The sequence below is a fragment of the Coregonus clupeaformis genome, unplaced genomic scaffold (genome assembly GCF_020615455.1).
Source record: "Coregonus clupeaformis isolate EN_2021a unplaced genomic scaffold, ASM2061545v1 scaf0414, whole genome shotgun sequence".
NCBI classification, from domain to species: Eukaryota; Metazoa; Chordata; class Actinopteri; order Salmoniformes; family Salmonidae; genus Coregonus; species Coregonus clupeaformis.
The window spans coordinates 288,196-314,493 of NW_025533869.1; the positions used below are offsets into that span (position 1 = coordinate 288,196).

Below are 26,298 nucleotides of genomic sequence, written 5' to 3' on the forward strand. Positions count from 1 at the left end.
CAGAACCCTTGTCTCTCGCTCTGCTGTTTTCACTCTCTCTCTCCCTCTCTATCTCTCTTTTTATCTCTCTTTTTCTCTATTTCTGTGGTTTTCAGCCAGATGTCTCAGAACTCTTAGTACTGTATGCTATACTGCTTCCTATTCAAATTGACAATTTTTGCAACAATAAACAAACTCTTTTGTTGAGGCAGCTTATCTATACCAGGTCAACTGAAATCTGTGAAAAAACACAATGATCTATGTATTAGGTAATTTGACGTAGAGATTAGTACAGTATTCTCAATGAAACAGAAACCCTGTATCATGGGAGGGCATTCTATCCATCTATTCTACTGAGTGTAAATACTGAATGAGAGATCACTAAAAGAAGACTACTGTATTGTGTTTGCTGTGTTTGTTATGTGTTTTTCATAGATGTTTTTGGTGAGGTGAAGTGACTGTTTGGTGATAGAAGACCTAGTGGATAACAATGTCATTGCATGCATGGTCCAAAAAAGTTCACAAATTTGAGTCTTTTAGACAACAGCAGCTGCAGTGATAAAGAATAAGGGAAACCGTACGTCAAAAAGTTGTGCTCTAAACTATAAGAGTCTACCTGTAGGACAATTCTGGGACTTTGGGACTCGTGCCTGAATGAGGCGTCAACAAAAATGATTTGGTCTAGTTCGACCAATCACTTATAACTCCATTGTTGAAGGGTGGACTCTTTCCACTCAAGACCCCTAGTTGTGAAGAGCTGACAACTTTAAAGATGATCACACTGTGTCTGATATTTCCACTTCTTGTAGAGATGGGTAAGTCAATATTTTACTTTTCTCTGCTTATGTGATGTCCATACTTGATTTGGAGACACAATATATCCAATTATTGTTCTACAGACACTTTGACAATCCAAAATTGTATTTGAGGTATGTAACAGCTAATATATTTTCATTTTAGTTCATGGGGTATCTTGGACTGAATCATCATCCATACATCAGGAGAGTGTTCTCATGTCAGCCAAAATTGGAGACACTGTGATTTTGCATTGCTTCCATGAAGGCGACGTGGGAATAATGTTCTCCTGGTACAAGCAAACCTTTCGAAATATTCCTCAGCTCATCTCAACCATCTATAAGTATCAGAGGAATGCAACATTTTACCATGAGTTTAAGGATAACCCTCACTTCTCAGTGGAAGGTGGACAAGGAAAGAATCACCTAAGGATCTCAGACACGCAACTCTCTGATTCAGGCAAATATTATTGTGGAAGTGCTAATGGAATCAAGTTGGAGTTTGGACAAGGAGTCAATCTTATCATAAAAGGTAAAGGGAACGTTTTTACTATGATTAATTGTTTGTAAATATGAATTCACAGATATACAGGGTAAATATGAAATATTATCTTAATCAGATGTAATCTTGAATTAATACATTTTGATTTACAACACTTGCTACAGTGATATTCTAAAGAGATTACATCTATTTAATGGCCTTCTTGTCAGGTTCAGGGTCCAGAAATATGTCTATTCTCCAGCAGTCTGTGTCTGAGTCAGTCCAGCCAGGAGACTCTGTGACTCTGAACTGTACAATACACACTGAGACCTGTGCAGGAGAACATAGTGTCTATTGGTTCAGACATAGCTCAGGAGATTCCCGTCCAGGAATCATTTACACCTATGGAGACAGGAGTGATCCGTGTCAGAAGAGCCCTGAGGCTGGGTCTCCTACACAGAGCTGTGTCTACAACCTCCCCAAGAGGAACCTCAGCCTCTCTGATGCTGGGACTTACTACTGTGCTGTGGCCTCATGTGGGGAGATACTGTTCGGGAACGGTACCAAGCTGGACATTGAGGGTAGGTTAAATAGCTGTCATTGTTCTTTATATCTACTCTATAGTCTACTGTGTAGAACATACATTTACTTGCTATTCTGAGTTTCTTCTATTGCTGTTTGAATTTCAACAGGCGAGAGTGCAGACCCTCTTCTCTTGGTGTACTGCCTGGCCGTAGCATTGGCTCTAGCGTTCATCTTGATCATTGTTCTTGCTTGCATAATTTACAAGATGAAGAAGACAACATGTCTGCAGTGCAGTGGTAAGTGATTAAAAGTTGCTATTCTTTGATGTCACCATCTCTAGATGTAGCAAAAGTGGAAGACATGGCAGTATCTCTAGTGTTTTGTGTCTTTGTTCTCAGAACTGGTGTCTCAGACAAGAGGTCCTACAGTTTCCCTGTCAGATGCAGGGGTATGCAGAAATCCTTATGTGTTGCATGTCTTATACAAATACAACATTATCAGACTTGGCTTGCATTACCAAATTGTGCAAAAAGTAATACATTTCATGTCAACAAAACTATTTTGTTATTCACAGAGCCAAGATGCAGACAGTCTCCATTACGTAGCTCTGACTCTGAGCAACAAGAAGAACAGGTCTAGTAGACAGAGAAGCAACATGGAGGAAGATACAGTGGTCATGTACTCTGGAATTAGACAGTAGAACTGGTTGAATGAAACAATTTCCCCTTCATACTAGATAGCTCTGTTTAACTAGCTCTTGCTTCATTTGTTCTTTTTTATTGGATATGCAATTTTTTTTTATGAAAACAGTGGTCAAAGGTTATTTTACAAATGTAATACAAAGTAGAAATAATTTCATGCATTGCTTCTCTGTCAGACTAATTTTACATTTGGTTTGCATATGTCAAGAAAAAATAAACAATTTCCAACTGTTAAACCAAATTAATTTGAATAAGTTAAACTCAATGAATTCTGTTCACACACCTCTGTGGTCATAGTGGAGGGTGTTACAGTGTCTTTCAACTATTGGAAACAAACCTTTCATAGACCTTTAACACATGAAGGCTGACCTGCAGCAACACACTGCAATCTACTTTCCCTCTCAGGGCCAAAGTACTGTTCACACCTGTTAGTGCAACATTGGTCTCTACACACGGTGCTTACAATGTAAAGGTCAATGTCTTCTCATTTATGTTAAGTCAGTTAGTCCCTTGCATCATTTTACAGTAAATAAAGGAGGCCTCTTTCAACATAATTACTCATAGTGAAAGTGGCACAACAGCCACCACCACAGAAGGAGGACAGGCCATACTCAGGCATCATGCAGTTGTAGTGGAGGAGGTTTCTTCTTTGTTTTCTCTTTAAGACATAGGCCTACTGATTGCATGACACACACCCCCTCACATACACAGCAACGTATTTAAATGTACTCTGATGTCTGTTATGAACAAAACATGAGGCTGTACTTATCTACACTTTGTTATGGCCTATTGGCCTTCTACACAGGACCCTCTCAATCTCTCTCTCTCTCTCTCTCTCTCTCTCTCTCTCTCTCTCTCTCTTTCTGTCTCTCTCTCTCTCTGTGTGGTTTCAGCAGGATGTCTCAGTGGTATCAGTTAGTTGTGTGACATACTCTTTTGCTCTTCATGTTGCCCTTTTTATCAACAATATAACACTATTTTTATGAGGCAGATAGTTATATGTACACAGTCTACTGAAATCTGTGAAAAAACACAGTTAATTATTTATTAGGTCATTTGACCTAGAGATCTAAAGTCCTCAGTGAAATACAAAGGATCATTATCATCATCTGGGCCAAGAAGAAAGAGCCTTCTTCTATTTATATAATGGGAGGGCTTTTATTCGTCCATACATTAGAGAATAAATAGTATATGAGATTCTGCTGGTTAAGCAACAACGTTTCCTGTTTCTCTGTGTTATGAAGTGAATGTGTGGTAGTCATAGAGGCCCTAGAGGATGACAGGGTCAAGACATGTGGCCAACCAGGTCCCAACTACTGTATGACTCCCTTGGACCATAATGGCAAGACAAACATTAAGTAAAGGGATCAATTTAAACTTGCTGTTGTGCCTCTTACTTTGGGTGGACAAGCCCTCTGTTGGCCTGCTGCAGTACATAGTATTGTAGACAGCATGAGCTGTAGTTAGACCTAATAAAGGATATATCCACAGTAGTCACATTGTTTAAAAATACATCTGAACATCCACATATTCAAACTTGCTATGTGATAAAGTTGTGCAACACAGAATCAAGCTGTACAACAACATGAAAGGACAGTGTGTGTTCCATTCATGGCCTACTGGGCGGCCTATCGAGTGTTCAGCCAATCAAATCTGACCATCAAAATCAGACGTTACCTGAGATCAACCAACGAATGCAAACGCAAGTTTCCTTTCTATAGAGACTGCATTTTACAGGTCAATCTTGTTCCGTGAAGGAGCAAAAAATATGAATAAGCTCCTCCTTTCTTTGATCTGGAAAGCATGGAAGTAACATCTAGCTCAATTGACTAATGTTATACATGTTTACTATAAATGTAAAGTGCTTACTATAGGCGTTTGGTAAATGTTTTAAATGTAGTAAATATAGTGTTATTGTTCAGCCTACTTCTTCCCAGAAAGCACAGCTTGGAAGCAATGTGACTATTGAATGCCACATGACCAGTGAGACCATAAACTACATGGCATGGTGCTTCAGTACATTGGTAAATCTTCTAAGTCCCTGAGTGATGTGCTATTCTACAATTAATTTGATGATGGGTGATTCACTGTGATGGCTGGCAAAAAAACATTTCATCTCAACATTTCTGCCAAAAAGCAAGAGGACATAAGGACCTACTGTAACGTAGACGCAGGGAGTCAGGAAGCAGGTGCAGTTAGTGTGTTCAATAATAACAAACATGGAACGAAACAAATTAAGAGAAGCGTCTGAAACACAAACAATACTACCTGATGACTGACAAAACAGAGTGCTATATAAAGGGTAAGTATTCAAGGGAGTAATGAAGTCCAGGTGTGACTGATTATAGGGCGCAGGTGTGCGTAATGATGGTTGCCAGGTGTGCATAAAGGTGGGTTGCCAGGACCGGTGGTTAGTAGACCAGTGACGTCGAGCGCCGGAGCAGGAGAGTGTGAGTAGACGTAACAGTACGCCCCCGACTCGCAGCTCCAGCCGCAGGACGACACCTGCTAGGGGGAAGGCCCCGAGGGCGAGGACCGGGCTGGTCCGGACGATGAAGGTGGAATTATCGGATTATGTTGGGATCTAGGATGTCATCCACTGGAACTCAACACCGCTCCTCTGGACCGTACCCCTCCCAGTCCACCAGGTACTGGAGCCGACCCCACGACGTTGGGAGTCCAGGTGTGATCTGACGGCATAGGCGGGGCTCCCCTCGATGTCCAAGGGAGGCAGAGGGGTTTCGTGGGGGGACGGCATCAGCCAGAGGACCAGGAACCACCGGCCTGAGGAGGGAAACATGAAAAGATGGTGAGATCCGGTAGTTAGTGTGGAGTTGTAATCTGTAAATTACCTTGTTGACGCTCTGGAAGACCTATTCAGCCCAAGGAAGGAATCAAACCCACTCCCCCTGCCGGTCCTGGTTCATCCTTTCCACCTGCCCATTAGACTGAGGTCGGTACCAGGAAGTGAGGCTGACCGTAACCCCCAGCTTCTCCATGAAGGCCTTCCATACACGTGATGTGAATTGGGGGCCACGATCGGAGATTATATCCTCCGGAAGGCCATAGTGCTGGAAAACCAGCTGGAACAGTGCCTCAGCGACCTGGATAGCGGTAGGGAGACCAAAGAGAGGGATGAAACGGCATGATTTAGAGAATATGTCCACTATCACAAAAATAGTGTTAAAACTATCAGAAGAGGGGAGATCAGTGACAAAATCAATGGACAGATGAGACCAGGGACGCTGAGGCACGGGAAGGGGAAGGAGTTTCCCTGCGGGAGCGTTCCGTGGGGATTTGGATTAGGCACATACGGAATAGGAGTTGACATAACGAGTGATGTCCTGCGCAAAGGTGGGCCATCAGTACTTTCCAGAGATGGACTGAACGGTGCGGGGGGATACCTGGATATCCAGCAACGACAGTTGTGTGCGCCCAGGTCAACAGCCGATCCCTTATCCCGTGGGAACGTAGGTGCGCTCAGGATGACAGGTAGCAGGTGTGGGTTCCCTCTCCAGGGCCTGGCGAATGTCCATATCTCCGTCCCAGAGCACAGGGGCTACCTCTCGCAAGGGAGGAATTATGGGTGCACTCAAGACAGGAACCTCTCCCGAATCGTAGAGACGGGACAGGGCATCGGCTTTGATGTTTTTTTAACCTGGGCTATATGTCAGCGTGAAATCGAATCTGGTGAAGAAAGGGCCCACCTGGCTTGGCGCGGGTTCAGTCGCCTCGCTGTCCGTATGTACTCCAGGTTCCAATGGTTGGTGAGGATGAGAAATGGGTCCTGGGTGCCCTCCAGCCAGTGTCTCCACTCCTCTAATGCCTACTTCAACGCCAGGAGCTCCCGATCGCCAGCATTCCTCTCTGAAGGAGATAGTTTTTAGAGTAATATGCACATGGAAACAATTTATGTGGATTACCTTGATGTTGGAACAGGACAGACACCACACCTACTTCTGAAGCGTCCATCTCCACCACGAAGGGCAGCAAAGGATCTGGATGTTTGAGCAATGGAGCGGAGGTGAAACGTCCCTTCAGTAGGCAGAAGGCTTCGTCAGCTGCAGGATTCCACCCCAACTTCCGGGGACCACCCTTGAGGAGAGAAGTGAGAGAAGAGGCGATCAAGCTACATTTCTTAATGAATCGGCGGTAGAAGTTGGCAAATCCCAAAAGCCATTGTAACCCCTTTATGGTGGTTGGGACTGGCCATGACCTGACAGTATCCATCTTCTTCTCATCCATCATGACTCCCTTGCGGACCGATCTGGTAACCCAAAGGGGAGACATATTCCTGATGGAATTGGCACTTCTTCGCCTTGACGTACAGGTGGTTGGCCAAAAGGCATTCCAGGACTACTCGGACGTGAGCGATGTGATTCTCCAAGGTAGCCGAGTAGACCAGGGTGTCATCGATATACCACGACCACCTGTCGTCCAAGCATTCGTTGACGAATGCCTGGAACACAGACGGAGCATTGGCCAATCCAAAACGCATCACCAAGTACTCGTAGTGACCAGACATCGTGTTCATCCTCCTGGAGGCGGATGAAGTTGTAGGCATTCCACAGGTCCAACTTGGTAAAAATCCAGGCCCCGCAGAGTTGTTTGATCACGGCCACCACCAACGGGAAAGGGTAGCAGTACTTCGTGGTGATGGAATTCAGATTTCTGTAATCGATGCACGGGTGCAACCCTCCATCTTTCTTGGTCACGAAGAAGGAGCCTGCCCACGCAGGTGGACGTGTGAATGAAACCCTGCTGGAGAGCCTCCTGGATGTCCTCCTCCATAGCCTTGGTTTCAGCCACCGACAGAGGGTAGATGTGGCCACGCGCAGCGTAGAGCCTGCAAGCAGGTTGATGGCACAGTCCCAGGGGTGATGAGGAGGGAGACAGGTGGCGCGGGTCTTGGAAAAAACCTATCAAAGAGCCTGGTATACCTCCGGGATGTTGGGCTGAAGGGCAACCACGGTGAGGGAGAGTGTTGCTGTGATGTGTGTGTTTGTCCCGGATCCTGGTGGTTGACTATCTAGAGCTTGAACCGGATAAGGAGAGGAGAGCGGGGTATGATGTGATGTTAAGGGAGGAGGCGAGGGCCTGGTCAATAAAATTCCCCACAGCACCGTAGTCCACTAGAGCTGTAGAAACAAAACATGAAGGACAGCCAGCCAGTGAAATCGATACTAGGAAAGGTTTGGCGGAAAGTGATGATGATGGAATTCTCATGCCTAACCCAGGAGATGGATGATCACGTGGCTGTCCCTCTGCTCTCATGGACCCCCGGTTAGAATGTGCTGGACAACGTTGAAGCTGGTGCCCTTCCTGTCCGCAATAAGGACAGAGCCCTAGCTGTCTACGACGGCGTCGCTCAGCCGCGGAGAGGCATGTAGCCCCCACCTCCTTGGGTTCAGGCTCTGACTCAGAACAGTAAACGAAGGAGGGAGAGAGGTGATGGGGGTACCGACGCTCCCGAAGCAGGTTATCCAGACGGATGGCCATCGCGATGAGAGCGTCCAAGGATAGGTTGTCATATCGGGCATGCCAACTCCGTATGGACCTTTTCGCGAAATCCTCTTCTGAATAGGGTACGGAGCGCCGGCTCAGTCCATCGTCTGGATGCTGCCACTGTCGGAAAGTTGAGTGCGTACTCAGCCGCGCTCTGGCCATCCTGCCGTAGTTGGAAAAGCTGTTCACCCCCTCTCTGCCCTCCGGTTAATGGTCGAAGCCCCCCCTGAACAGAGCCATGAACCCCTCATAGGAACCCATCTCCTCCTCTCCTCTCTCCCAGACGGCCGTGGCCCACTCCAACGCTCGTCCAGTCAGCAGAGAAATAACCATGGCAACCTTGGACCTCTCGGTGGTGGGGGCTCCCATTTGATGAGCAAAATATAGGGAGCACTGGAGTAGAAAGCAACGGCATTTCGATGGAGTCCCATTGTATTTGTCAGGGAGGGACAATCAGGCATCGCTGACCAGGATGGACTGCTGGACGGGCTGGGGTACTGGTTCACTGGGTTGACTTGTGGTAGAGAATCCTCTATTTGGAGATGACAGCCCTTGAGTAATGTCAACTCGCTGAAAAACTTGGAGGACCTCATTCATAGCCATTTTCAAATAAGCCAGCTGGTCGTGGTGTTGACGAAGTATGTGTCCCTGTTCGCAGACCATCTGGGAGAAGTCTTGATTAACTGCTGCTTCCATTTGTTGATGTAGTATTTTGCCTTTTCTGTCGCACTGAAAACTTAAGTAGAAAAGAAGACATACACAGTAGTATGCCTTTTAATTACTAAACAAGAAGAGGTTTCAAGTGTTTTACATGTTTTGTCATTTTTCTTTTAGCGAGGACCCCTTCTCAGCAAAGCCAGTATGGGAATCCTCATGCCAACACATCAGATCAACCGGTTAGCAGAATTGCTGTATCAAGAGTGAGACTGGATAACAGTATTAAAGCTAAATATTACAGCATTAGATTTGACCCAGAGTCTGAATTGAGTGAGTCTGTGTTTCATCCCCATACTGTAGCTCCACGGTGATGATGCTGCCCTAAACTACACTACCCTGAAGTTCACTGACAAGAAGAGTACCAATCCCAGGAGACAGAGGAGAGAACAGAGAGAACAGAGAGAGGAAGAAACCATCTACTCTGGAGTGAGTCATCAAGACAGAATTTAACATGTGAGGGTCATCCAATTAGCATCATTCTAAGTTAGGACCCACTCCTCCTCTGAACTCCACTTTGATCTTGACTGTGTCCTTGTCAACTGGCTATTATATACATTTCTCATTTGCTGTAGGATGCCATTGCAGGGGCCTAGCTTCGCTTAATATAAATGTAAAAACACTCAGGTGCAGAGCATAATTGTCCAGCAAGTGTGAAAGCTGATACTAGAATGGTTTCAGAAATCTCAAATCCTCAGCAATAGTGGCTTAGGTTGACTGACTGGATACATTTGTTTTTCTAGAAGTGTACAACAAAGTGTATATAATGATTTTGCAAATGTCTCAACTCTTACTTTTGATGATAAAAGTTGTAACATTGAACTCTGTAACCTGTCCTTATGCTTGTGTGATATTTCATTAAATGTTTTTCATGTTTTTATTTTAAAGTTTAATGACTTGCCCAATTCTTACCACTTATTTGCATCAGGTATCAACGGATCACATCTTTATTTTGTCAAAAAGGTGCCAACCTCACCAGAGTTCAATTCTTCCTGAAAGGTTGAACTGCTTCTACAGACATGAAGTGAGAAATACAATGTAAACCCCCCTGTTTATGTCAAAGAGGACATATGTACCACTAGTCTCAGCCACCGACCCAAATGATGAAAAAATACAAACCAGTAACTCTGACTTTATATATTTGAAGGGCTGCTCTAACTATGGTATGCCACAGGACACATGTTAGATTGTAGTTTTTATCACATGTTTTATGGTTGTTCAGACAGCCAATAATATCACTCAGTTCAGAGTTTCCACCTACTTCATAATGATTACACGATGAGTGTCATCATATAAAAGGTGCCCCGTTGTCCGACCCACCACTATGCAGTGCAGAAAGGACATTAAAATTATGATTATATATTGGACAATCTTTTTTGTTTTACGCCAATTTGGGTAAGTAAGAAATATTAATGTGGATCCTTTTACTTATTTATGTCAGTCTTTTTGAATCCAATTGAATGACCATGTAGTCTGAATAATGATAATAATGTATCATTCTGTACTATACCTTTGTCTTTGATTTATTTAGTTTGTTTGCTTCCCAGGTTGTGCACTTAACAACGATGTAATCCAACCAGACCCTGTGATGGTTACACACCTGGGACAAAGTGTATCTCTCACTTGCTTTTGTCGATCTAATTTGATCAGTGTCTCTTGGTTCAAGCAAATTGTTGGACAGAAGCCTCTTCTCATGGCATCATCATATTACCGCATTCAAAAGGCTTTTTATTACAACAATTTTATCAAGGACTTTAATGAGACTAAACGTTTGAGTGTGAAGAGAGGAGTTGACAGTTGTAACCTGACCATCTCCAAGACAGAGTCAGGGGACACAGCTACATACTACTGTGGTGCTATGAAAGTGGGCGAAGTCAAATTTGGAGAAGGAACTTTTTTAATTGTCAAAGGTATCTTAAGTCGGTACCTAAGTGTGTTCATATAATGCTAAACTAATGAATCTATTAGGAAAATTGAATGTACACACCTTGATCTTACTCACTCTCTTCAGATTCAGGGTCCAACAGCATGTCTGTGATCCAGCAGCCTGTGTCTGAGTCAGTCCAGCCAGGAGACTCTGTGACACTGAACTGTACAATACACACTGAGACCTGTGCAGGAGAACACAGTGTCTATTGGTTCAGACATGGCTCAGGAGAATCCCATCCAGGAATCATTTACACCCAAGGAGACAGGAGTGATCCGTGTGAGAACAGCCCTGAGGCTGGGTCTCCTACACAGAGCTGTGTCTACAACCTCCCAAGAGGAACCTCAGCCTCTCCGATGCTGGGACTTACTACTGTGCTGTGGCCTCATGTGGGGCGATACGGTTTGGGAACGGGACCAAACTGGACATTGACTGTTAGTGATATTTCTGACATTTCTAAAATGTTCTAATATTTTATGCCTGGTTGAACAAAATGTCCTGAATTTCCTATATCACTGTCTGTATTTCTACAGATGGTTGTAAGGAGGACCATGTTCTCTTGGTGTACTGTCTGGGTGTAGCATTGGCTCTTTGTGTCATCCTCATCATTGTCCTTGGTTGTGTTTTGTATAAGATGACCAAGAAAACCTCTCTGCTGTGTAGAGGTAAGTGTTATCACTGCGCACAATATATGCTTAAATTGTTGGTGCAGTATACATTATGTTTTAGTCATGAAACTGGGTTAATTAATTGTATGTGTTTGTCTAAAAGGAACGCATCCTCAGCCAAATGGTCCGGTAGTCACCAGTTATCCTAACCAGGTATGCAGACCTTATAGTGAACTATTCTGAGTATGACTTTGATTAACTGTAAACAAATCCTTCTATCAAATGACCAGGTATTTTCTTTGGAAGTCTTTGGAATTTGTTTTGCTATTCCTCTTAGGATCAAGAAGATGATGACACACTCACGTCGGTCCATTACGCTGCTCTGAATGTCATCCACAAGAAGCCAAAGACCCAGAGACAGAGGAGCGCCATGGAGAGAGACACTGTGTACTCTGGGGTGAGGTGCCAAAACATGGACTGAAACATAGATTTACCTCCTTTAAGACTTGCATTGCTTTTTCTGTTACACACTGTGTTTTTATCATTATAATTCTGTTACAATTGCTTGTATTCTGTCAAACTACTTTTACATTACTGTTTCGATACTGTTGTGCATTTCATATAAAATACAACATTAATTCACTTTTATTTAAATGTATTGTTTGATTTTCTCTCATATTCATCAAGCTAAACTGGTAAATTTGCAGGGACATTGCATCCAGATTACGTGAGGAGGATAATAGCATGCATAGAGGACATTCTATTGACTAACACTTTCAGTTGTCTCAAACTCTCTTTTTAAGCTGTATCCTGCATTACATCTCTGTGGTGTTCTGAAGGCCCTAAATATATTTTTCCACTCAGCTTAACTCATCTCAAAACCCCATGCAATGTCCGTCAATCCTCACCACACACTGTTCACCTCAGTGCATCAAATCCACAAACATCCATGTCACTAAGAGCACAACTAACTCTCTTCATGACAAAAGCCTGAGGTAAAATTCACTGGTAGGTTTGCAGGGACATTGCATCCTGATTACATGATGTGCATAATAACATGCATAGAGTACATTCTATTGACTAACACTTTCATTGTATCAGAATCTCTTTTTGAGGATGTATCCTGCATCACATATCTGTGGTATTCTGACGGCCCTAAATAGATTTACCACTCAGCTTAACTCATCTCTAACCCCCAGCAATGACCGTCAGTCCTCACCACACACTTCTTCCCACACCTCAGTGCTTCAAAACCACAAACATCCCATGTCACTAAGATTACAACTCACTCTCTTCATGAGAAAAAGCCTGAACTAAAAATAGACTTCTTAGCTGAGTATATTTTGAAAAGAGTTGATATTGTTGAAAATATAATCCAAATACGACAATGTACATATTGTAAATAAGAATTTTTCACAAACAATACAAAATGTTAATATGCATTTGTGCAGGTTGAAGTACTGTACTTTATTTCAATTTCAATAGGGTGCAGCAGTGTACATGGAAGTCCACATAACTGCCTTAACAGTAGAGTCGGCAGCAACTTTTAGAATTGTCAAAATGTTCATATTATTAATTAAGAATCATTGAAAACTTACTTTCCTGTGATAGTTAATGTGTGTAGTCCCAACAAAGACAATGTGTTGCTGTTAAAAATCTATAACAAGGTAATATATACCTTTATTACATGCGTATTACACATCTACAACATGTTATAAACCCATTTCAGCATCATGGTGTCACATGCATCAAACAGGCCAGGTAGTCATCATCACTGGATCATTACTACTAACATCAACTAAGTTATTATAAAGTGCACCTTAGTTAACAGGAGGAGCCACAGCATCACTCAAAATAAAATGGGTAGCAGAGTGATCTCTATATGACAAAGACAATGACTCATGTTGACTTGTAGTTTTATATTGAGTTCCAGGGAGTAGTTGAATAAGTATTGGAGAGAACCTATTTATTAAAGTAATCTCTCCTTTGTAATGTGTTGTCCTCTTTTAGTTGTGTTGATAGCATGCCACTTACACCCACCCCCACACATTGAACAAATTCACAGATACTCTGCAGTCTTCTGTAAGCCCAAGATGAGGTCGTATCTACGCTTTGGTCAGGTGGCCTGCTGGCTTTGTGCACATAGGACCCTCCTACCTGCTCTCTGTGTCTCTGTGTCTCTATGTGGTTTTCAGAAGGATGTCTATGTGGTGTCACTGTTGTTCTCACTATATTTACTTGTTGTTCATGTTGCCCCTGACAGCTTACAGCCACAGCAAAACAGTTATTTATTCAACTGACTCTAATATATATTTAGTTATTTGAAAACAGTTACAAACCACAAAGAACTGCTGATGAACCCTATTTGAACTCTCTGAGTTAATTGTGTCATGTGTGATACAGCACCATCTATTATAGATATTTTGGCTAAGGGGGAGGGGCCAGTTTATGATGATGTCATGGGAGAACTTTCAGTACATTCTCAATCAATATATTCTGATAGATTACTTCCTATTAGAACAACACTAACCAGAGAGTGAAACAGAATAGATCAAATCTGTCACATGTATTAGTTAGGCTGGGGGAGTCATGTCAGCCATGCACTCTCAGGTGTTATACATCAGTTAGTTAATGTTTCTGTAAATTATATACAGATAATGTAAGACTGACTAAAATGTACTTGTTTCATTCTGTAGGTGTTTCCCCCACATATACTCATGATGCTCCACCCCTGTTCACCCTGATACTGAACATGACATGACAAGACATGTTCTAGACACAACAGACCTCCTATTGGTCATCTGGAGTATTGTAACTGTTGAATGACATGGTCAAAAATAGTATTAGTTTTCTTTCCAATTCTTTAGGTAAACTTGTTTTAGCTTGACCGGTTCAATGGAGGAAAGATAAATCAAGTGCACCTAAAGTAAGTAGGAGAAAATAAATAGTGTACTATTTTAACCCAGGTCTGTCCAGATTGGTGAGAAAACCACAAACCAACAAGTAGTAAAACCATCAAGAGAATTACTTACAAGACCATTCTACAGCATCCTGTGTCAACAACTTAAACAACTGATACCAATTGACATGTAATTCCTCCTTCTCTTGTGTTCTGTACATGATATGCCTTTATGAATGTTTGTCCAGAGGGCTTCTGCAGAGTCAACCTACTGTTACCATGCTAAACCCACCCACTCAACATGCACTCAGTGAGCTGTTCACAGGTATCTGAACACTTTGGTCTGCTGTGAGCTCAAGATGAAGCCATCTCTACGCTGTGGACAGGCCTGCTGGCCTTGGACACACCCTGTGGTTTTCAGCAGGATGTCTATGTAGTGTCAGTCAGTTACTCTTATTCTTCGTTGTTCACACCCATCAAAATAAGCAACACAGACCACTGCCATGCAGACCCACACAATATCTTATCACTTACAAGTTCATAGTTTTAATTAATTATTGAATTGCAATCATTAGTTTACAGTGTAGAGTAGAAGGTGTATCCAGGCTACAGCCAAGAGCCCTACCACCCAGGTAAACCCCTGACCCTTACTAAACTATCAGGTGTTACAATTCAGTTAATAATGGATATTTATGTGAATGAGACTGACATACAATAGACTTGTTTCATCCTGTTCATCCTATTCACTAATGATGCTCTCTACCCCTGTCCACATCTATGCACAACAGACCTCCTACTCATCTGAGCATTGCAACTGTTACGAATTCCCTGCCGGTGACTCTTAGCACACCATCTCTTTCTCACAGCCCTCCCTCAGGGACAAACTCTGTAACTTTCTAATTCCTGCAGTAGGCTCCCTTCGCCTCTTACTAGGGGTCATGGTTACCAGGAGCCTTAACACACCGTGGGGTCAGCCAATCACAAGCAGTCATCTTGGGTCCCAGATCCCAAATTCCTGCCTCCTCCTCTCAGTTTCCTTCAAGCCGTCACAGAAAGAGCAGCAAGCTCATCTCTGTTCTTCACAACAACAGCTGGACTCACTCATATATCTTTGGACATGTGTGACTGTGTGCGTGAACGAAGTGAGTTGTGGGACATGTTTACATTGTTCTTAATAGTTAGATATTGTTGCATTATGTATGCTGCCTCTGTACAGCTTGTAACCTGCAAACATGTTCAGGATTATATGCCATTTATACATTCCTGTATTATGGTTATTAAACCTCTTGTGATATCGTATGTACAGTTTCATTGCCTTTCATTTCCTTCTACAGAACCTCTACATTTCCCACTTTCCATCCCCATGTACATTTCCTGGTCACAGACCAGGGTAAACATTTAGAGCCAGGTTGCTCTTTTTCAGTAGCTGTTGAATGTCCTGGTCAAAATTATATTTGTTTTCTTTCAAAGACGTAGGGTATACCTGTATCAAACAAGACACAGTGGGTTGTGTGTGGCTGTCCATGTGGGTGTTTGAGTGGGGAAAGAGACAGAGGTGAACCAATCAGTAAAAAAAGCACAGCCCCCTTCATTATCGACGCATCGTGCCGACAACATCAAAACAGCCTCCAGACTCTGAAGTCAGGAGGTTTTCTAGTTAGGTGTCAAAAAGGAGGTAGTCTAGAATGAGCCTTGGCTTTTGCGAGCCGGAACGGCTCCAGGAACAGCAGCCTATATCCTGTTTTTAGTAGCGTGAGGCAGCTTGATGTACAGTACACCTCCTGGAGATGACTCTAGTCTATCACAGGGCCTTACCCCCAATCTATCTCCATAATGCTGATGTTGATATGGAATGTCGTTGGAGGGAATAGCGGCCATTATACGGGCTCCTGACCAGTTGTGCTATTTTGTGTATTTTTTGGAGCTGATCTTAACTTTTTTAGTATATTATGTTTCCGCCATCGTTTCCTACAGTATGACGAAAAAAGCTTCTGGACATCAGAACAGCTATCACTAACCTCAATTTGGATGAGGACTTCTACTTCAATGAGTCAGATGCGATACCATGTTGATTATCCAGGACCAGGCCCAAATCCTGACACTTGAAGAAGGATGAGACGTCGCTATAGAGGCTGGCATGTGGGATACTGCGAGACTACGTCAGCGAGTGGATAAACCGCCTCTACCCTCAGTTCTATTGGCAAACGTGCAATCACTGGAGAATAAACTGGATGAGCTCCGATCGATACTAGCCTATCAACGTGATCTTAAGAACTGTAATATCCTTTGTTTCTCTGAGTCATGGCTTAACAAGGACATGGTAAATAAAAATCTAGCAGTTTTCTTCTATACATCGACAGGACAGAACAGTGCTGAAAGAGAGCAAACCGGCTCTCACGTATTTTACTGGTTTGTGACCCACTGACACCGCCCCCAGTTAGAGGGGAATAAGGCAGTCCAAGAGTTGACACATACAGTAACTTTATTTATACACACTGAGATTATGAATATGGGGGATGCATATGGGAATATACATGGGGATGAAAAGTGGGAAAGGTGGTGGAATGGAATTGGTTCTGAAACAGGAGAAACAGAGGTAAAGTATTCACTGTACACAATGCTATCTCATAGCACAAGTAGAGCAACAAGGCTATTAACAAGGGAAGGACTGTATGAAAATGTATATGCTACCTACACATTACAATGCAGCTATACACAAAGGCAGCATACAACAATAGTAACAACTAATTATGAAGAACAATTTACAAATATCACATAACTCACTTTGCACACGCACCCCATCCCACAAGCCCAGAAATATGTTATTGAGTCCAGTTGTTGATGGACAGAGACAGAGATGTTGCTCTCTGCCACTGCTTGAGGGAGACTGCAAGTGTTGTGTGACCTGCATAGTCGAAGAGGATGGGCCTCCTAGTAACCTCCCCAGCAACCTATCAGGGCACAGGTCAAATAGGTCATGTTTATGGTACCCCCCTAGACTCTCAGGCTCCGGGGTTGTTGGGGGAAGGGGAATGGTGTGTGCAGCTCAAGGTTGTGAGGTGAGGATGAACAGACACCAGCATGGGAATTCGGTAACAGGTGGGGTTGGGGAAGCTCGGGGGAGAGGATGTGTGTCTCTTCGTTAACAACAGCTGAGTGCGCAACTCACATTTTAAGGAAGTATCGAGGTTCTGTTCACCTGAGTTAGAATACCCCATGATAAGCAGTAGACCATACTATTTACCAATAGAGGTTTCATCTATATTTTTGTAACTGTCTATTGACAACCACAAACCGATTTTGGCACTAAAACCGCACTCAACGAGCTGTAAAGGGCCATAAGCAAACAAGAAAATGCTCACCCAGAGGGCAACGCTCCTAGTGGCAGGTGACTTTAATGTAGGAAAACTGAAATCCATTTCACCTAATTTCTGTCAGCATGTCACCTATGCAATTAGAGGCAAAAAAACTCTAGATCACCTTTACTCCACACACAGAGACACATACAAAGCTCTCCTCGCACGCTATTTGGCAAATATGACCATAACTGTATCCTCCTGATTCCTGATTACAAGCAAAAGTACCAGTGACATGTTCAATACGGAAGTGGTCCGATGAAGCGGATGCTAAGCTACAGGACTGCTTCGCTAGCATAGACTGGAATATGTTTACAACATCAGTCACGGGCTTCATTAACAAGTGCATCGAGGATGACGTCCCCACAGTGACCGTAAGTGCGTATCCTAACCAGAAGCCATGGATTACAGGCAACATCCACAATGAGCTAAATGCTAAACCTGCCACTTTCATGGAGAGGGACATTATTCCGGACGCTTATAATAAATGCTACTTCGCCCTTCGACCAAACATCAAACAAGCAAAGCGTCAATACAGGACCAAGATCCCTGACACAGTTTGTAATACCTACATGTTTCAAGCAGACCACAATAGTCCCTGTGCTCAAGAACGGCAAGATAACCTGTCTAAATGACTATCGACACTTAAGCACTCACATCTGTAGCCATAAAATGCTTTGAAAGGCTGGTCATGGCTCACATCAACACCACATCATCCCAGACACCCTGGACCCACTCCTATTCGCATACTGCCCCAACAGATCCACAGAAGCTCATCACTAAGGACATCTGGGGGCCAAGCTGGGGGCCGAGCTCCCAGCAATCCAGGGCCTCTATACAAGGCGGTGTCAGAGGAATTTATTTTTTTATTTTATTTAACCTTTATTTAACCAGGTAAGCCAGTTGAGAACAAGTTCTCATTTACAACTGCGACCTGGCCAAGATAAAGCAAAGCAGTGCGATAAAAACAACAACACAGAGTTACATGTGGGGTAAAACAAAACATAAAGTCAAAAATACAACAGAATATATATATATACAGTGTGTGCAAATGTAGAGTTATGGAGGTAAGGCAATAAATAGGCTATTGTGCAAAATAATTACAATTAGTATTTACACTGGAATGATAGATGTGCAAGAGATGATGTGCAAATAGAGATACTGGGGTGCAAATGAGCAAAATAAATAACAATATAGGGATGAGGTAGTTGGGCGGGCTAATTTCAGATGGGCTGTGTACAGGTGCAGTGATCGGTAAGGTGCTCTGAACACTGATGCTTAAAGTTAGTGAGGGGAGATAAGTGTCTCCAGCTTCAGATATTTTTTGCAATTTGTTCCAGTCATTGGCAGCAGAGAACTGGAAGGAATGGCGGCCAAAGGAGGTGTTGGCTTTGGGGATGACCAGTGAGATATACCTGCTGGAGCGCATACTACGGGTGGGTGTTGCTATGGTGACCAATGAGCTAAGATAAGGTGGGGATTTGCCTAGCAGTGATTTATAGATGGCCTGGAGCCAGTGGGTTTGGCGACGAATATGTAGTGAGGGCCAGCCAACGAGAGCGTACAGGTCACAGTGGTGGGTAGTATATGGGGCTTTGGAGACAAAACGGATGGCGCTGTGATAGACTACATCCAATTTGCTGAGTAGAGTGTTGGAGGCTATTTTGTAAATGACATCGCCGAAGTCAAGGATCGGTAGGATAGTCAGTTTTACGAGGGCATGTTTGGCAGCATGAGTGAAGGAGGCTTTGTTGCGAAATAGGGAAACCAATTCTAGATTTAACTTTGGATTGGAGATTCTTAATGTGAGTCTGGAAGGAGAGTTTACAGTCTAACCAGACACCTAGGTATTTGTAGTTGTCCACATACTCTAGGTCAGACCCGTCGAGAGTAGTGATTCTAGTCGGGTGGGCGGGTGCCAGCAGCATTCGATTGAAGAGTATGCATTTAGTTTTACTAGAGTTTAAGAGCAGTTGGAGGCTACTGAAGGAGTGTTGTATGGCATTGAAGCATGTTTGGAGGTTTGTTAGGAAGGCCCTAAAATTGTCAAAGACTCCAGTCTCCCAAGTCATACTGTTCTCTCTGCTACCGCACGGCAAGTGGTAACGATGCACCAAGTCTGGAACCAACAGCACCCTGAACAGCTTCGACCTCCAAGCAATAGGACTGCTAAATAGTTAGTTAAAGAGTCAAATCAAATGAAATCACATTTTATTGGTCACATACACGTTTAGCAGATGTTATTGTGAGTGTAGCGAAATGCTTCTGTTTCTAGCTCCAACAGTGAAGTAATATCTAACAATACACAAAATACACACAATCTAAAAGTAAAAGAATGGAATTAAGAAATATACAAATATTAGGATGAGCAATGTCGGAGTGGCATAGACTAAAATACACTAGAATAGAATACAGTATATACATATGAGATGAGTAAAGCAAAAATGACTAGTGTTCCATTATTAAAGTGGCCAGTGATTTATAGTCTACATATATAGAGCAGCAGCTTCTAAGGTGCAGGGTTACGTAACCGGGTGGAAGCCGCCTAGTGATGGCTATTTAACAATCTGATGGCCTTGAGATATAAGCAGTTTTTCAGTGTCTCGGTCCCAGCTTTGATGCACCTGTACTGACCTTGCCTTCTGGATGATAGCGGGGTTAACAGGCAGTGGCTCGGGTGGTTGTTGTCCTTGATTATCTTTTTGGCCTTCCTGTGACATCGGGTGCTGTATGTGTCCTGGAAGGCAGGTAGTTGGCCCCCGTGATGCGTTGGGCAGACCGCACTACCCTCTGGAGAGCCCTGTGGTTGCGGGTGGTGCAGTATTCCTTTTGTCCAGATGGGATAGGGTAGTGTGCAATGTGATGACGATTGCATCATCTGTAAGCAAATTTAAGTGGGTCTAGGGTGTCAGGTAAGGAAGAGGTGATATGATCCTTAACTAGCCTCTCAAAGCACTTCATGATGACAGAAGTGAGTGCTAAGGGGCGATAGTCATTTAGTTCAGTTACCTTTGCTTTCTTGGGTACAGGAACGATTGTGGACATCTTGAAGCAAGTGGGGACAGCAGACTGGGATAGGGAGAGATTGAATACGTCCGTAAAGTTGGTCTGTATTTATTCCTCGTGTTATACATTTTCTATAATTACTATTTTTCTCTCTCTGCATTGTTGGGAAGGGCCCGTAAGTAAGCATTTCACTTTAAGTTTGCTAAGCATGTGACAAGTGAGTTTGACTCTGATTTAATTAGCCAAGCACAGACGCATCAGGTCTTATTTTTACAGTCTTTGGAATAAGTTAGGTGTCAGCCAGACTAAAACTGTATTATAGATTAATTTAAACTCTGAGCTGGCCTGGGTTGGGATGGGCTCAGTATCAGAGGCACAAGAGAGCAGAATAGGATCATTAACTGTTTGTCCAAACATCAAAAGAGAACTGGTCTTTAATAAAAGTTTCATTTCCCAAATAAATAACCAGCTGTATCAAGCTACTACAGTGGGGGAAAAAAGTATTTAGTCAGCCACCAATTGTGCAAGTTCTCCCACTTAAAAAGATGAGAGAGGCCTGTAATTTTCATCAAAGGTACACGTCAACTAGGACAACAAAATGAGGAAAAAAAATCCAGAAAATCATATTGTAGGATTTTTTATGAATTTATTTGCAAATTATGGTGGAAAATAAGTATTTGGTCAATAACAAAGTTTCTCAATACTTTGTTATATACCCTTTCTTGGCAATGACACAGGTCAAACGTTTTCTGTAAGTCTTCACAAGGTTTTCACACACTGTTGCTGGTATTTTGGCCCATTCCTCCATGCAGATCTCCTCTAGAGCAGTGATGTTTTGGGGCTGTCGCTGGGCAACACAGACTTTCAACTCCCTCCAAAGATTTTCTATGGGGTTGAGATCTGGAGACTGGCTAGGCCACTCCAGGACCTTGAAATGCTTCTTACGAAGCCACTCCTTCGTTGCCCGGGCGGTGTGTTTGGGATCATTGTCATGCTGAAAGACCCAGCAACGTTTCATCTTCAATGCCCTTGCTGATGGAAGGAGGTTTTCACTCAAAATCTCACGATACATGGCCCCATTCATTCTTTCCTTTACACGGATCAGTCGTCCTGGTCCCTTTGCAGAAAAACAGCCCCAAAGCATGATGTTTCCACCCCCATGCTTCACAGTAGGTATGGTGTTCTTTGGGTGCAACTCAGCATTCTTTGTCCTCCAAACACGACGAGTTTAGTTTTTACCAAAAAGTTATATTTTGGTTTCATCTGACCATATGACATTCTCCCAATACTCTCCTTGATCATCCAAATGCACTCTAGCAAACTTCAGACGGGCCTGGACATGTACTGGCTTAAGCAGGGGGACATGTCTGGCACTGCAGGATTTGAGTCCCCGGCGGCGTAGTGTGTTACTGATGGTAGGCTTTGTTACTTTGGTCCCAGCTCTCTGCAGGTCATTCACTAGGTCCCCCCGTGTGGTTCTGGGATTTTTGCTCACCGTTCTTGTGATCATTTTGACCCCACGGGGTGAGATCTTGCGTGGAGCCCCAGATCGAGGGAGATTATCAGTGGTCTTGTATGTCTTCCATTTCCTAATAATTGTTCCCACAGTTGATTTCTTCAAACCAAGCTGCTTACCTATTGCAGATTCAGTCTTCCCAGCCTGGTGCAGGTCTACAATTTTGTTTCTGGTGTCCTTTGACAGCTCTTTGATCTTGGCTATAGTGGAGTTTGGAGTGTGACTGTTTGAGGTTGTGGACAGGTGTCTTTTATGCTGATAACAAGTTCAAACAGGTGCCATTAATACAGGTAACGAGTGGAGGACAGAGGAGCCTCTTAAAGAAGAAGTTACAGGTCTGTGAGAGCCAGAAATCTTGCTTGTTTGTAGGTGACCAAATACTTATTTTCCACCATAATTTGCAAATAAATTCATAAAAAATCCTACAATGTGATTTTCTGGATTTTTTTTCTCATTTTGTCTATCATAGTTGACGTGTACCTATGATGAAAATTACAGGCCTCTCTCATCTTTTTAAGTGGGAGAACATGCACAATTGGTGGCTGACTAAATACTTTTTTTCCCCACTGTACTTGAATGTCTTGATACAATAACTCTGACTTGCTTTACAATGTCTTCTTTAAAGTTTTTTTTCTGCTCAAACTGTGGTAAACCAGACGACATATTTGCTAGAAAGTACTTTTTATTCCTGTTCAGACAGCCAATACAATCTCTTGTTTCAGTGTTCCCTCCTACACTGTATAAAGGCTATGTAAAGTGTCATTATATAAAAGGTGCCCCGTTGTCAGACCCTTATTCTGTACAGTACAGAAAGGATTGACGTTTCAATGATGATCAGACATTGGGCAATCTTTTTGTTTTATGCCAACTCCGGTAAGAAATTACAATGTAGCTCCTTTTAAAACAATCTACATATCATTGGCTTTTATAATGCATTTGAATTATGTTGTAGCAAGTATTTTAGATGTTGTTCAGTCTTTATCTTGATCTTTGATCCATATTGTTTGTTTGCTTTGACAGTTTGTGCATTAACCAAGGACATTGTTCAACCAAACCCAGTGATGGCTACTCACCGGGGAGCTAGTGTGAACATCCTTGCTTTTGGCCAACTGATGTGAATACCAATGTTGCTTGGTTCAAGCAGACTTTTGGACAGAAACCCCTTCTCATGACATCGACACTTTCCAGTGGACAATATTTTTATTTCAACAACTTTACCAAGGATTTCACTGAGACTAAACATCTGAGTGTGAAGAGAGGAGTTGACAGCTTTAACTTGACCATCTCCAAGACAGAGCCAGGGGACTCTGCTACTTACTACTGTGGTGCTATGAAAGTGGGCAAAGTCAAATTTGGAGAAGGAACTGTTTTGATTGTCAAAGGTAACTAATCCCTAATTTTGGATTTTAAATTTTGCACCATCAAATTAGAAATGTACTTGGCGCTAAATGAAAATACCAGGCCAATACAATTTACACACCATGATCTTACTCCGTCTCTCTCTTCAGGTTCAGAGTCCAAAAGCATGTATGTGCTACAGCAGCCTGTGTCTGAGTCAGTCCAGCCAGGTGGACTCTGTGACTCTGAACTGTACAATACACACTGAGACCTGTGCAGGAGAACACAGTGTCTATTGGTTCAGACATGGCTCAGGAGAATCCCGTCCAGGAATCATTTACACCAATGGAGACAGGAGTGATCAATGTGAGAACAGCCCTGAGGCTGGGTCTCCTACACAGAGCTGTGTCTACAACCTCCCCAAGAGGAACCTCAGCCTCTCTGATGCTGGGACTTACTACTGTGCTGTGGCCTCATGTGGGGAGATACTGTTTGGGAATGGGACCAATCTGGACATTGACCGTAAGTAATATTTCTGATATTTCTGAAAATATCTAACACTCTTTCACATTGCTGTGAATAGATTGTATGCCTGGTTGAGCAAAATGTCCTGAATTTCCTCTATCACTGTCTGTGTTTCTACAGATGGTTGTAAGGAGGACCATGTTCTCTTGGTGTACTGTCTGGGTGTAGTGTTGGCTCTTTGTGTCATCCTCATCATTGTCCTTGGTTGTGTTTTGTATAAGATGACCAAGAAAACCTCTCTGCTGTGTAGAGGTAAGTGTTATCATTGCCCACAATATATGCTTAAGCTGTTGATGCAGGATACATTACGTTTAATCATGAAACTGGGTTAATTCATTGTATGATGATGATTCCACCATGTGTTTGTCTAAAAGGAACGGCACGCTCAGTCAAGTGGTCCGGCAGTCCCCGGTTCTCACAATCAGGTATGCAGACCATGATGTACATTCTTTTTTGTATGAGTTTGATGAACTGTAAACAGATCCTTCTATCAATGTATCTGGTCATTTCCTGATGCCTTTGGAATTGTTTTGCTATTCCTTTTAGGATAAAGAAGATGATGACACACTCACGTCGGTCCATTACGCTGCTCTGAATGTCATCAACAAGAAGCCAAAGACCCAGAGACAGAGGAGCGCCATGGAGAGAGACACTGTATTCTGGGGTGAGGTGCCAAAACATGGACTGATATTGTCAACTATTGCACTTTAATGACTTGCATTGATTTTGTGTTTTCTACACTATATGTATAACTATGGCTTTTTCATTGTGTGTTACAATTACTTGTATTCTGTCAACCTCCTTTTAACATTGATACTGGAAGTGCATTTTAGATCCAATAAAACATTCAACTGCTTTCACATAGAGGTATTGTTTGGTTTGCATTAATATTTTTCTCTGTCCTTAAATTTCACCCACAGATTCAGTATGCAATAACCATACTGGGCTTATGCTCAATGTAACAAAGGTATGTTTGGCTGGATAATGCACTGTAAATATGCATCTATTGACTGGTGATTTAGTTTGTCTCAAACTCTTTTTTAACTGTATCCTGAAAAGATCTCTGTGGTGTTCTGAATGCCCTAAATAGATTTAACTCTCAGCTAAACTCATCTTTAACCCCAGCAATGACCTTCAGTCCTCACCATGCGCTCTCTACAAACACCTGCATCTAAACCACAAACAACCATGTCACTAAGAGCACAACTCACTCTCTTCATGAGGAAAGCCTGAACTAAAAATAAACAGCTTAGGTGAATATACTTTGAACAGTATATTGTTGAGAGACTGATTTCAAATATGACAATGTACACATTGTGATTTAGCAGTTTTCAGAAACTATTGACAAAATGTGAACGTATAAGTCCACCTTGCAGGACTGCAATCCATTTATCTTTCAATAGTGAGCAGTAGTCTATATGGAAGTCCCTGTGACTGCTTCACCAGTAGAGTCGAAGCAACTTTTAGAAGTTGTGAAAATGTTCAAATTGTTGAATCGTTGAAAACGTACTTTCCTAAGATAGTTTGTGTGTAGCCGAAATAGTTGTCAAACAAGTTCCCAACAAACACAATTTGTGGCTGTTAAGAATCTATAACAAGGTAATATAGTTAATACAGGCTTATTACACATCTATAACATGTTATAAACCCATTTCAGCATCATAGCGTTGCATGCATCAAACAGGCCAGGCATTCTACATCACTAGATCATTACAGCTATCATCAACTAAGTTATTATAAAGTGTAGCTTAGTTACCAGGAGGAGCCACACAATCACTCAAATTAAAACTGGTAGCAGAGTAATCTCTATATGACGAATACAATGACTCATGTATTTACTTGTATTATTTTGTTTTTATTGAGTTCCAGAGAGCAGTTGCATAAGTAAGGCCCACAACCTTTTTAATCACATAATCTCTCCTCTGTAATGTGTTGTCTTCTTTTAGTTAAATTGATAGCATGTCACTCACACCCACCCCCCATATAGTGAACAAGTTCACAGGTACTCTGCAGTCTCCTGTAAGCCCAAGACAAGGCCGTATCTACACTTTGATCAGGTGGGCCTGCTGACTTTGTACACAAGGGACACTCCTACCTGCTCTCTGTGTCTCTGTGTCTCTATGTGGTTTTCAGCAGGATGTATATGTGGTGTCACTGTTGTTCTCACTATCTTTACTTGTTGTTCATGTTGCACCTGACAGATTACAGCCACAGCAAAACAGTTATTTATTAAACTGACTCTAATATATATTTAGTTACCTGAAATCAGTTTCAAACCACAAAGAACTGCTGATGAACCCTATTTGAACTCTCTGAGTTAACTGTGTCATGTTTGATACAGCACCATATATTATAGATCTATGGGCTCAGTGGGAGGGGCCAGTTTATGATGATGTCATGGGAGAACTTTCAGTACATTCTCAA

At 42.6% G+C, this 26,298-nt stretch overlaps 1 protein-coding gene and 1 pseudogene across 1 annotated transcript; both read left to right on the top strand.

The window, feature by feature from the left end:
* The first annotated feature begins 742 nt into the window (after nt 1-742).
* Nucleotides 743-2,479, top strand: LOC121563725. The gene is made up of 6 exons (XM_045215273.1): nt 743-794; nt 940-1,305; nt 1,485-1,835; nt 1,947-2,075; nt 2,178-2,227; nt 2,354-2,479. Exons 1-6 carry the CDS (start codon nt 752-754, stop codon nt 2,477-2,479), a joined length of 1,065 nt encoding a protein of 354 aa, XP_045071208.1. The 5' UTR covers nt 743-751.
* Nucleotides 2,480-10,050: 7,571 nt separating this feature from the next.
* LOC121563728 overlaps nt 10,051-26,298 on the top strand; it is a 42,821-nt pseudogene continuing 26,573 nt past the window's right edge.